This window comes from Rhinopithecus bieti, unplaced genomic scaffold, assembly GCF_001698545.2.
Source record: "Rhinopithecus bieti isolate Rb0 unplaced genomic scaffold, ASM169854v2 scaffold_1853, whole genome shotgun sequence".
NCBI lineage: Eukaryota > Metazoa > Chordata > Mammalia > Primates > Cercopithecidae > Rhinopithecus > Rhinopithecus bieti.
In genome coordinates this window covers 2,922,549-2,934,440 of record NW_016804151.1, presented here as the reverse complement: position 1 = coordinate 2,934,440, position 11,892 = coordinate 2,922,549, and the positions used below count along the sequence as shown (strand labels likewise).

Genomic DNA, 11,892 nt, shown 5'->3' with positions numbered 1-11,892 from the left:
CTAAAAATACAAAATTTAGCTGGGCACAGTGGCGTACACTTGTAATCCCAGCTACTTGGGAGTCTGAGGCAAGAGAATCCATTGAACTCAGTAGGTGGAGCTTGCAGTGAGCAGAGATCAAGACACTGCCCTCCAGCCTGGGCGACAGAGCGAGACTCCGTCTCAAAAAAAAAAAGAGTACACCTCAAACTTTAATTAGACTTTACTTTCCCCAGAGGACTACTTCCATCCTAATAGAGCAAGTGGACTTTAATAATTTTGGAACTCACTCGCTATGTGATTAATACACCTCAGCTACTGTTTTCCCTGTGAGGATTATTCATGTTATTCTCTCTCTTTTTTTTTCTTTTTTTTTTTTTGAGACGGAGTCTCACTCTGTTGCCCAGGCTGGAGTGCAATGATGTGATCTCGGATCCCTGCAACCTCTGCCTCCAGGGGTCAAGCGATTCTCCTGCCTCAGCCTCCTGAGTAGCTGGAACTACAGGTGCCTGCCACCACACCTGGCTAAATTTTTATATTTTTAGTACAGATGTACTAAAATTTTTAGTACAGATCGTATTGGCCAGGCTGCTCTTGATCTCCTGACCTCGTGATCCGCCTGCCTCGGCTTCCCAAAGTGCTAGGACTACAGGTGTGAGCCACCGCGCCTGGCTCTTATTCTCTCTCTTTTAAGCATTGTGAACCTAAGAAAAAATTTTCTTTGTATGGCAATAAACCATGTGATTTGTGAAATCATATTTTAATCGTCTTATTTCTACCATAAGCCATGCATCATTAACTATATTCATGCGGCATTTAACTAGGTATGGGAGGTATAAAAAGATGAAAACATGATCCACACTCCTGCAGTTCTTATATGTACTTGAGAAAGAACAGACAAACTTGAAATGGTGTACATAATAATAGGCAAAATATCATACTGAGCTTACCTGAACATATTTCTTATGCCTGGACTATAGTATGCACAATAAATTACTTTTTTTTTTTTAAGATGGAGTGTTGCTCTGTCATGCAGGCTGGAGTGCAGTGGTGTGATCTCGTGCTCACTGCAACCTCTGCCTACTGGGCTCAAGTGATTCTACTGCCTCAGCCCCCCAGGTAGCTGAGATTACAGGCACCCACCACAATGCCCAGCTAATTTTTTAATTTTTAGTAGAGACAGGGTTTTGCCTTGGCCTCCCAAAGTGCTGGGATTACAGGCGTGGGCCACCGTGCCCAGCATGACAATAAATTACATTTTACTGGATATATGAAGTAAATAAAAAGTAATGAGAGGCCAGGCATGGTGGCTCACACCTGTAATCCCAGCACTTTGGGAGGCTGAGGCGGGTGGATTACCTCAGGTCAGGAGTTTGAGACCATCCTGGCTAACATGGTGAAACTCCATCTCTACTAAAAATACAAAGAAAACTTAGCCAGGCGTGGTGGCATGTGCCTGTAGTCCCAGCTACTCAGGAGGCTAAGGCAGGAGAATCGCTTGAACCCGGGAGGCGGAGGTTGCAGTGAGCCAAGATCACAGCGCTGCACTCCAGCCTGGGCGACAGAGCAAGACTCCGTCTAAAAAAAAAAAAAAAGAAAGTAATGAGACTGAGTTCTTACTCCATTCTGAATATACTGCTTACGTATCCAAATGAGTATAGACTTTCAAAATCACAATCTTATTTAAAATATAACTGGAATGCTTCTTATGAAATTACTTTTAAAGCAGATGTACTACCTACAGAAAAGAGGTGTGTACCATTGCTTTAGTCAATGCTTGCTCAGCCCAACCATTCTCTCTCTCTCTCTTCTACCCCCTCTTCCCCTTCCTTTTTGCTTTTTTAGCTCCATCTCCTTTTATTTCCCTGTTATTAATGCAATTTAGATGAGAACTCTCAGAAGATCAAGAATCAACATGCAATGGCCATGCTGGCGCTGATACAGGGCTAAGAGATAGACAACTGAGGCTGCAGACAGAATACTACCTATTATTTTATGCTCACACAGTATCGACAATGAAGTACAGGAGTACTACATAGCATCGTTTATTACTTATTTTTATTTTATTGTTTTTGAGACGGAGTCTCTCTCTGTCGCCCAGGCTGGAGTGCAGTGGCGTGATCTCCACTCACTGCAAGCTCCGCCTCCTGGGTTCACGCCATTGTCCTGCCTCAGCCTCCCGAATAGCCGGGACTACAGGTGCCCACCACCGCGCCTGGCTATTTTTTGTACTTTTAGTAGAGACGGGGTTTCACCGTGTTAGCCAGGTTGGTCTCCATCTCCCGACCTCGTGAACCGCCCGTCTCGGCCTCCCAAAGTGCTGGGATTACAGGCATGAGCCACCGCACCCGGCCTATTACTTATTTTTGAGACAGAGTCTTGCTCTGTTATCCAGGTTAGAATGCAGTGGCACAATCATGGCTCACTGCAGCCTTGAACTCTTTGCCTCAAGTGATCCTTCGACCTCAGCCTCCCGAATAGCTGGGACTACAGGTGTGAGCCACCACGCCAGGTAATTTTTGTAGAGACGAGGTCTGTGTTCCCCAGGCTGGTCTTGAACTCCTGAGCTTAAGCAATTCTCCCCTCTTGGCCCCCCCCCGTGTTGGCATTAAAAGCTTGGCGCACTTTTGCTGGGTTGAGCGCCCGGTTAAAAAGGGGGGGGGGGTGAAACACCCTGGATCTGGAATGTAAACTCACATTCATAAGATTTTATTGTTCTCTACTTATAGTTTTAGAAACACTTTTAGACTCTGTATAAAAATACCTATTTTTTTTTTTCAGAGTTTTGCTCTTGTTGCCCAGGCTGCAGTGCAATGGTGTGATATCAGCTCACTGCAACCTCCGCCTCCCAGGTTCAAGTAATTCTCCTGCCTCAGCCTCCCAAGTAGCTGGGATTACAGGCACCTGCCACCACGCCTGACTAATTTTTTAGTAGAGATGGGGTTTCACCATGTTGGCCAGGCTGGTCTTGAACTCCTGACCTCAAGTGATCCACCCACCTTGGCCTCCCAAAGTGCTAGGATTACAGGCGTGAGTCACCACGCCCAGCAAAAATACCTATTTTTATTTAAAAAGAATTGTTCTTTCTGAAGTTTAAATATGACAGTATTGAACAAAGTTACTTCCAAAGCATACATTCTAGAGAAACACAGAACTATACTTTACTTACTGCTCCTTCAGGGATACATATGGCTTTCACAGTTCCATGGGGCTTACTAAGTGCATCTTGAAGAAATCCAATCTCTGTGTTTCCGAACACATCACTGATATCTATAATCTGGAAAATGGGTAACAAAAAGAGATAACTAAATATGAAGTAATTTTTATCTGAAAACATTTTACAAACAAGATTTTAAAGAAGAGAATAGATCTTGATAATTTAACATTTATAGACTACATTCAAAGAGTGTTTACCATGGGTTAAGCAATATGACCAGTGTTTTACATATACTCATTCATTTAATCTGCATAAAACTATGAGGTTAGCACTCTTTATTATCCCTATTTCATAGATGAAACCAAGACACAGAAATAAGGAACTTGCCCAAGATGGCATAGCTAGTAAGTGGCAGAGCCAGAATTTAACCTAAACAGTCTGATTTAAGAACTAGATTAAGATTCCAGGCTTGGCACAGAGGCTCACGCTATAATCTCAGCACTTTGGGAGGCTGAGGTGGGCAGATCACCTGAGGTCAGGAGGTCAGTCTGGCCAACATGGCAAAACCCCATCTCTACTAAAAATACAGAAATTAGCCAGTGTGGTGGTACGCACCTGTAGTCCCAGCTACTCGAGAGGCTGAAGCAGGAGAATCACTTGAACCCAGGAGGTGGAAGTTGCAGTGAGCCAAGATCTCACCACTGCACTCCAGCCTGGGCAACAGTGCAAGACTCCGTCTCAAAAAAAATAAAAAAAGAACCACTATTCCATATTACAAATGAAGAAACAAGAAGTAGTTGAGTTGGCAGCTATAAGTTGGTAGTTATGACTTTTTGTGTATTGTATTTTTTTCATTCTAAGAATTGAGCACTGACTATTCACAGACCAGGCAGGACTCAATTTCTAAAGAACGAGCACTGAGAACTGAGATATAGAAATGTCACCAGCATTATGGGGATCAAGTGATATTGCTGTTTAAGAGCAAACAAGTAGAGGTCTGGTAATGAAACTGTTCTATATAAATTCTACCCCTGCCTTAAATACTTACAGATATTAATAATTTGAATAAACATTGTATTCAAATACAACTTAGTAACTCCTTGGCTTTAAAAAAAACTGAAAAGGAAAGAATAGCTATTTTTTTCTTTCAAGTTACCATTCATATCCATATAATCAGTAACTTACAAGTAATAAAAACTTCATAGCAAGAATGTTGCTCTTGGAAATGGATCTTGGAAGATGATAGATAGAAAGCACTGTATTGCTAACATGCTATTATTCTCTCTTGCTCTAGCTCTGTAACAACAAAGGTAACAAGGCCACAAAAATATCCTCTAACAGTGTGTAACACTTGTCAATTTCAAAGTGGTTTAAAAAAGACTGCAGGATTATTTGGGGACAGAGTCCTAGAAAAGTGAAGATAAGTACCTTCATGCCAAAGCGAGTGTCAGGTTTATCAGTTCCATAGGTGGCCAGCGCCTCAGTAAAAGTCACAGTGGGAAAAGGAACAACCACAGGATCTTTGTCATTGGGCCAGGAATATTGGAGCAAACCCTCAATTAAACTCTGGATCCCAGTCTGGTCTACAAAAGACATTTCTATGTCAATCTGAAACCAAAGTAACATATGGAAACTAATTTAGCCACAGTATATACACGTTTATATATTTTTCTGCTTTCAAGTTACTATAGAATTTTGCACATAAATAATACATGCGGAGAGTATAAATATTATTGTACATCTCTTTTATGTCAGACACTGTGCTAATGGCCTTACATACATTAACTTGTTTAGTTCTCACAACTATTGCATGGCTGAAGGCTCAGAGAACTAAGTTACTTATTTGCGTATGTGCAATTAGTAAGCAGCAAAGCTACATCTGATCCCAGGTCTGTCCAACTCCAAAGCTCATAATTTTTTCACTTCAACACATGATTAAAATGCTTTTGGCCAGGTATGGTGGCTCACGCCTGTAAACCCAGCACTTTGGGAGGCTGAGGCAGGCGGATCATGAGGTCAGGAGATCGAGACCATCCTGGCCAACATGGTGAAACCCCATCTCTAATAAAAACACAAAAATTTAGCCAGACATGGTGGCACACACCTGTAGTCCCAGCTACTTGGGAGGCTGAGGCAGTTGAATTGCTTGAACCTGGGAGGTTAAGGCTAAAGTGAGCCAAGATTGTGCCACTGCACTCCAGCCTGGGAGACAGAGCAGGACTCTGTCTCAAAAAAATAAATAAATAAATAAAATAAAAATAAAATAAAATGCTATTATACAGAAAGCAAATCATAATAGCTTTGGTAAGTCCACATATTAGATTAAAATATCAATATATAAAATTATTCGTTCTTAATATATAAGAGATTTGTTTTAAGGATTTTATCATGAACATTAGAACATGACTTAAGGACTTTATCATGAACATTAGAACACTTTAGGAATTTCTGGCATTCCTTAGTTGCTGACCACATTCTTTATGAAAAGGACACATGCTCTCTTTGGCAGCACATATACTAAAATTGGAATGACAGTGTGGCCCCTGTGCTATCCAAGGAAAGAAAAAAATTCAAAAAAGGACACATGCAATGGATTAAAAAACTGAATAGTTTCTCAACTGCAGGTGAGTTTAATTAACTATCTGATGGATAAAATGTAATGAGAAGTAAAGTATTAATACTGCACTGGTCTTGAAAATACTATTTTAGGCTGTGCGTGGTGGCTTATGCCTGTAATCGCCAGCACTTTGGGAGGCCGAGGCGGGTGGATCACAAGGTCAGGAGATAGACACCATCCTGGTGAACACGGTGAAACCCTGTCTCTACTAAAAATACAAAAAATTAGCCAGGCGTGGCGGTGTGCGCCTGTAATCCCAGCTACTCAGGAGGCTGAGGCAGGAGGATGGTGTGAACCCGGGAGGCAGAGCTTGCAGTGGGCTGAGATCACGCAACTGCACTCCAGCCTAGGTGACAGAGCAAGACTCTGTCTCGAAACAAACAAACAAACAAACAAAAAACAAACAAACAAAAAACTATTTTCAAAATAGTAAGCCTGAATTTTAAGAAACAAGTGAATATAACTTTGTACCTGAGTAAATTCAGGCTGTCTGTCTGGTCTTGAACCTTCATCTCGATAACATCGGGCAACCTGAAAATATCTACAATTGAGAAATAGCATTAATAGAGTTATGATTCTAGGAAGACATATACACTTTTTCCCAAAAGTTTAAGGCAATGCAAGTTATAAAACAATGATACTTAAAAAATGTAAGAAGGGCCGGCCATGGTGGCTCATGCCTGTAATCCCAGCACTTTGGGAGGCCGAGGCGGGCAGATTGCAAGGTCAGGCATTCACAACCAGCCTGGCCAACAGGGTGAAACCCTGTCTCTACTAAAAATACAAAAATTAGCCGGGCGCGGTGGTGTGCGCCTGTAATCTTAGATACTCGGGAGGCGAAGGCAAGAGAATCACTTCAACCTGGGAGGCAGAGGTTGCAGTGAGCCGAGATCGCGCCATTGCACTCCAGCTTGGGTGACAGAGCAAGACTCTGTCTCAAAAAAAAAAAAAAGTAAGAAATACTTTTATTTTTTATGACACTTTAATAGAATTAGATATACAGCTGACCTATGAGAAGTTGTTCTAATATTGTTTTCAAAATAAACACTGGCATCTCTGGATGTTTGTACATTAGACTGGCATGCAAATCAGTCCATGACAGTTCTTTTTATTAAAACTTTTTTTTTAGTCCATGCTTCTTCATATATACTCTTTTGCTTTGACCAAAGTGAAATACTTACTGTACCATGGATACACATGAGACGTTCTGTGCTATGCCATTCCAACTCTCATCTTCAACTGCTGAAATGTAGCTCTGTCCTCAAAGGTCTAGCTCACACAGTTTTCTAAATTTCCTCAAACAATGTAATTTTAAAGCTCTTAATACCTAATTTGCAAATCTCAACACATTTACATTTGGTTTATATCACAGTTGGTTTTATTCATTATCCTGTTCTGGCTTACTAGCCTTAACACCTTGAGAGCAGAACCTATTCTTTTTTTTGTTGCTGTTTAAATCCCTTCTCACATCTACTAGCACAGAGCTTTGTACGTGGTGGCCACCCAATAAACCTTTAATAAAGGATTATTACGAATTATGAGGGTATTTTATAAGTATTCTCCAAACTCTCAAAAATCTTCTATCCTTCTCTTGAGAACAGAGAGGGTTTTGTGTTTCCTTTTTTCCCTTTGTTTTTCTCTTTTCCTTCTCTGACAACTGCTACCATAAAAAAAAGCTCACCTGTCTAAACCGCCAACCATCAAAAGTTGCTTAAACTGTTGAGGACTCTGAGGGAGAGAATAAAACTTTCCAGGTTCCCTGGATGGTACTAAAAACTCTTTGGCACCCTTTCAAAGAGAGAGAGAAGACAGATTATTAAAAAACAAAAATAAACCCAAGATATAACTGACTAGTAGAAGCTGTTACTTCAGTTTATCAATGAATGACTAAAGAACAAAGTTCCTACAATGACAGAGATAATTTCCCACTTATCTTTGAGTCCCTAAAAAGACTTGCACATAATAGGCTTTAAACACCATTATATGTGATAGGTGTTAAGTTTATACTTGTGGAATTGAATTTCCAATTCTGTTACTAGATGAATGAATTTTGTGTATCATTTCCTATCCAAGTAATTCCTAATTGCATTTCCAAATTAAACTGTAGTTTTATAATTTCATAGACTGTATAAATAGAGTAAATATTAATGTTTAGAAATGTCATTTTTTTTTGAGACAGAGTCTTGCTCTTGTCACCCAGGCTGGAGTGCAATGGCACAATCTTGGCACGCTGCGATCTCCGCCTCCCGGGTTGAAGTGATTCTCCTGCCTCAGCCTCCCAAGTAGCTGTGATTACAGGTGTCTGCCACCACCACACCCCGCTAATTTTTGTATTTTAGTAGAGATGGGGTTTCGCCATGTTGGCCAGACTGGTCTTGAACTCCTGACCTCGTGATCTGACCGCCTTGGCCTCCCAAAGTGCTGGGATTACAGGTGTGATCCACTGCCCCTGGCCAGAAATGTCCATTTTTATTTATTAAAAGAATTTCTTTTGAGAGAGAGTCTTGGTCTGTCACCCAGGTTGGAGTGCAGTGGTACAATCTGGGCTCACTGCAAACTCTGCCTTCTGGATTCAAGTGATTCTCCTGCCTTAGCCTCTCGAGTAGCTGGGATTACAGGTTCCTGCCACTGCACCTGGCTTTTTTTTTTTTGAGTTGTTGTCTCGCTCTGTCTCCCAGGCTGGAGTGCAATGGCATGATCTTGGCTCATTGCAACCTCCACTTCCTGGGTTCAAGCGATTCTCCTATCTCGGCCTCCTGAGTATTTGGGACTACAGGTGCCTGCCACCACGCCTGGCTAAATTTTTTTTTGTACTTTCAGTAGAGACGGGGTTTCACCATGTTGGTCAGGTGGGTCTTGAACTCCTGATCTCAGGTGATCCACCCACTTCGGCCTCCCAAAGTATTGGGATTACAAGCATGAGCCACAGTGCCCGGCCTAATTTTTGTACTTTTAGTAGAGACGAGGTTTCACCATGTTGGCCATGGTTGGCCAGGCTGGTCTCTAACTCCTGACCTCAAGATCTGCCCGCCTCGGCCTCCCATAGTGCTGAGATTATAGGTGTGAGCCACTGCGCCTGGCTGAAAAATGTTAATTTTTAATATATGAGAGATTTATTCTTTAATTTTTTTTCCTCTTCCATTTTTTTTTTTCCTTTAAAGAGATAGGGTCTTGTTGCCCAAGCTGGTCTTGGACTCCTGGAATCAAGTCATCCTCCTTGCTTCAGCCTCCCAGAGTACTAAGACTACATGTATGAGCCACCGCGTCTGGCCAAGATATTTGTTCTTAAAGAACCAGTTCATTGACTGGGTGTGGTGGCACACACCTGTAATCCCAGCACTTTGGGAGGCTGAGGCAGGTGGATCATCTGAGGTCAGGATTTTGAGACCAGCCTGGCCAACGTGGCGAAACTCCATCTCTACTAAAAAAATACAAAAATTGGCCGGGCGCGATGGCTCATGCCTGTAATCTCAGCATTTTGGGAGGCCGAGGTAGATGGATCACGAGGTCAGGAGATCGAGACCATCCTGGCTAACACAGTGAAACCCCATCTCTACTAAAAAATACAAAAAATTAGCCAGGCATGGTGGCGGGCACCTGTAGTCCCAGCTACACAGGAGGCTGAGGCAGGAGAATGGTGTGAACCTGGGAGGCACAGCTTGCAGTGAGCCGAGATCACACCACTGCACTCCAGCCTAGGTAACAGTGAGACTCTATCTTAAAAAAAGAAAAAAGAAAAAGAAAAAATACAAAAATTAACAGGGCATGGTGGCACACACCTGTAGTCCCAGCTACTTGGGAGGCTGAGGCGGGAGAATCGCTTGAATCTAGTAGGCGGATTCAAGTGACAGAATGCTGACAGAACGAGACTCTGTCTTAAAACAAATAAACAAACAATTTATTAATGATTTACATCTTCAAACCTCAAACAAGACTGGGCAAGGTGGCTCACACCTGTAATCCCAGCACTTTGGGAGGCCGAGGTGGGTGGATCATTTCAGGTCAGGTGCTCGAGACCAGCCTGGCCAACATGGTGAAACTCTGTCTCTACTAAAAACACAAAAGTTAGCCGGGCATGGTGGTGCATGCCTGTAATCCCAGCTACTCAGGAGGCTGAGCCATGAGAATTGCTTGAATCCGGTAGGCAGAGGTTGCAGTGAGCTGAGATCAAGCTACTGCACTCCAGCCTGGATGATGGAGTGAGACGCTGTCTCAAAAAAAAAAAAAAAAAAAAAAAAACAACCCAAAACAAACCAAAAAACAAACAAACAAAAAAACTCAAAGGAAAGAATACTTATGTGGAATAAAATGGTTCTGACTCAAAATACCCAAATAATTTTCTCAATTCTTCAGAAAAACCTAGTTAATATGACCGTCCTGAGGCAGTAAATAAAATAAAAGTGGACCAAGTGAATATAAAGGCAAAGTGGTCTAGCTTTATAACTAATAGGACATATTTAATAGACTGATTGAAGGAATATACATACCCCTGGGGTCCTCTTAAACAATGTGGGGGTTTCTATATCCACAAACCCTAAAAAGAGAGAAACATTATCACTTAGTAGATAGGAATGTGAAATTTGTCATATATGATGTCCACAATATAGTACAACAAATCTGAGGCTTCCCTTTAATTAAGAATTTTAGCTGAAATAAGCTGCCAAGCCTACTGGTGCTGGTTTCTACAAATCTAAGAAGGAAGCTAAAGATTTTCATAAATACTATTCTGTTCATAAAGCATACTGTCCACATAAAATAATTCTAAATATTTAATGGATTCTTGTCTACTGAACTATTCTGATTTTTAAAATGTTCTATTAGTGTAGAAATAATACAAATGTAGCAGAAAAAGTCCAGGACTGAATGAGATGTCTAGTTTAATTCACATGACATTTTGAGCTCCCAATAAATGATATATGCACATGATAAAGAATTAAGAAAACTGGCTGGGTATCATGGTTCATGCCTGTAATCCCAGCACTTTGGGATGGCTAGTGGGAGGACTGCTTAAACCCAGAAGTTTGAGACCAGCCTGGGCAACATAATGAGACCCTGTCTCTACAAAAAATTTTTAAAAATTGGCTGCAGGCCGGGTGTGGTGGCTCAAGCCTGTAATCCCAGCACTTTGGGAGGTGGATCACGAGGTCAGGAGATGGAGACCATCCTGGCTAACACAGTAAAATCCCATCTCTACTAAAAATATAAAAAATTAGCCAGGCATGGTGGCAGGTGCCTGTAGTCCCAGCTACTTGGGAGGCTGAGGCAGGAGAATGGTGTGAACCTGGGAGGCGGAGCTTGCAGTGAGCCGAGACCACACCACTGCACTCCAGCCTGGGTGACAGACCGAGACTCTGTCTCAAAAAAAAAAAAAAAAAAAAAATTGGCTGGGTATGGTGATGCTTGTCTGTGGTCCTAGCTACTTGGGAAGGTGTGGCGGGAGGATCACTTGAGCCTAAAAGGTTGAGGCTGCAGTGAGTTGTGGTCATGCCACTGCCCTTTAGACAGAGCAAAACTCCATCTCAAAAGAAAAAAAGAAAAGAAATCTTATAGAAAAAGCCAAAGGGCTGTCCTGCCTTTGATAATGATGGAAAATACTATCATACATTAATCAATGTAATAGCCACTATCATCTTTAAAATAATGTTAACTTTTCTTCAAAAACTATGTTACACATTGAGTGAATTCCAGACTTCTGGCAACATCTGACCTGATGCTAAGGAAAATATACAATAAAACTGCTGAATAAAATAGAAGAAAGGCTAAAAAGCTCCAAAGAGCATCCAGGCATTTCTCTTACCATGCAGATTACAGAGATATTCCCGCATCTTCATGACCATCTGGGACCTCAGTCGCAGATTATATTGCATTTGGAAACTACGCAAGTCTAAGTAGCGATACTGCAACCGAAGAGCCTCTGTTTTCTAAAGAAATTGAAAGATTTTCTAATTAAATATTTTCAATATTAGAAAGGTATTATCTTTAGAAATAGAGTTCGAATTTTCAAAAACTTTAGCTCTGTCTTTAGTTTCTATCGTCAAGTAGCCCACTGTATGCTGTTAATTCCTGTAACTTCTAAGTTTGTCAGTAGTGCAGATTTTACATTTTTTTACTATTCATTATTATTATTATTATTATTATT

The 11,892-nt window shown here is 41.4% G+C and overlaps 1 protein-coding gene across 1 annotated transcript in view; it reads right to left on the bottom strand.

Annotated features, from left to right (window-relative positions):
- Positions 1–11,892, bottom strand: part of DARS2 (aspartyl-tRNA synthetase 2, mitochondrial) — a 37,985-nt gene that overhangs the window by 18,251 nt on the left and 7,842 nt on the right. Inside the window, exons 6-11 of the mRNA XM_017866937.1 lie at positions 11,551–11,674; positions 10,241–10,287; positions 7,435–7,541; positions 6,225–6,294; positions 4,565–4,744; positions 3,149–3,256 (exon numbers count right to left, since the gene is read on the bottom strand). Coding sequence (XP_017722426.1) covers positions 3,149–3,256; positions 4,565–4,744; positions 6,225–6,294; positions 7,435–7,541; positions 10,241–10,287; positions 11,551–11,674 — 636 coding nt within the window. The remainder of the gene's footprint in view (positions 1–3,148; positions 3,257–4,564; positions 4,745–6,224; positions 6,295–7,434; positions 7,542–10,240; positions 10,288–11,550; positions 11,675–11,892) is intronic.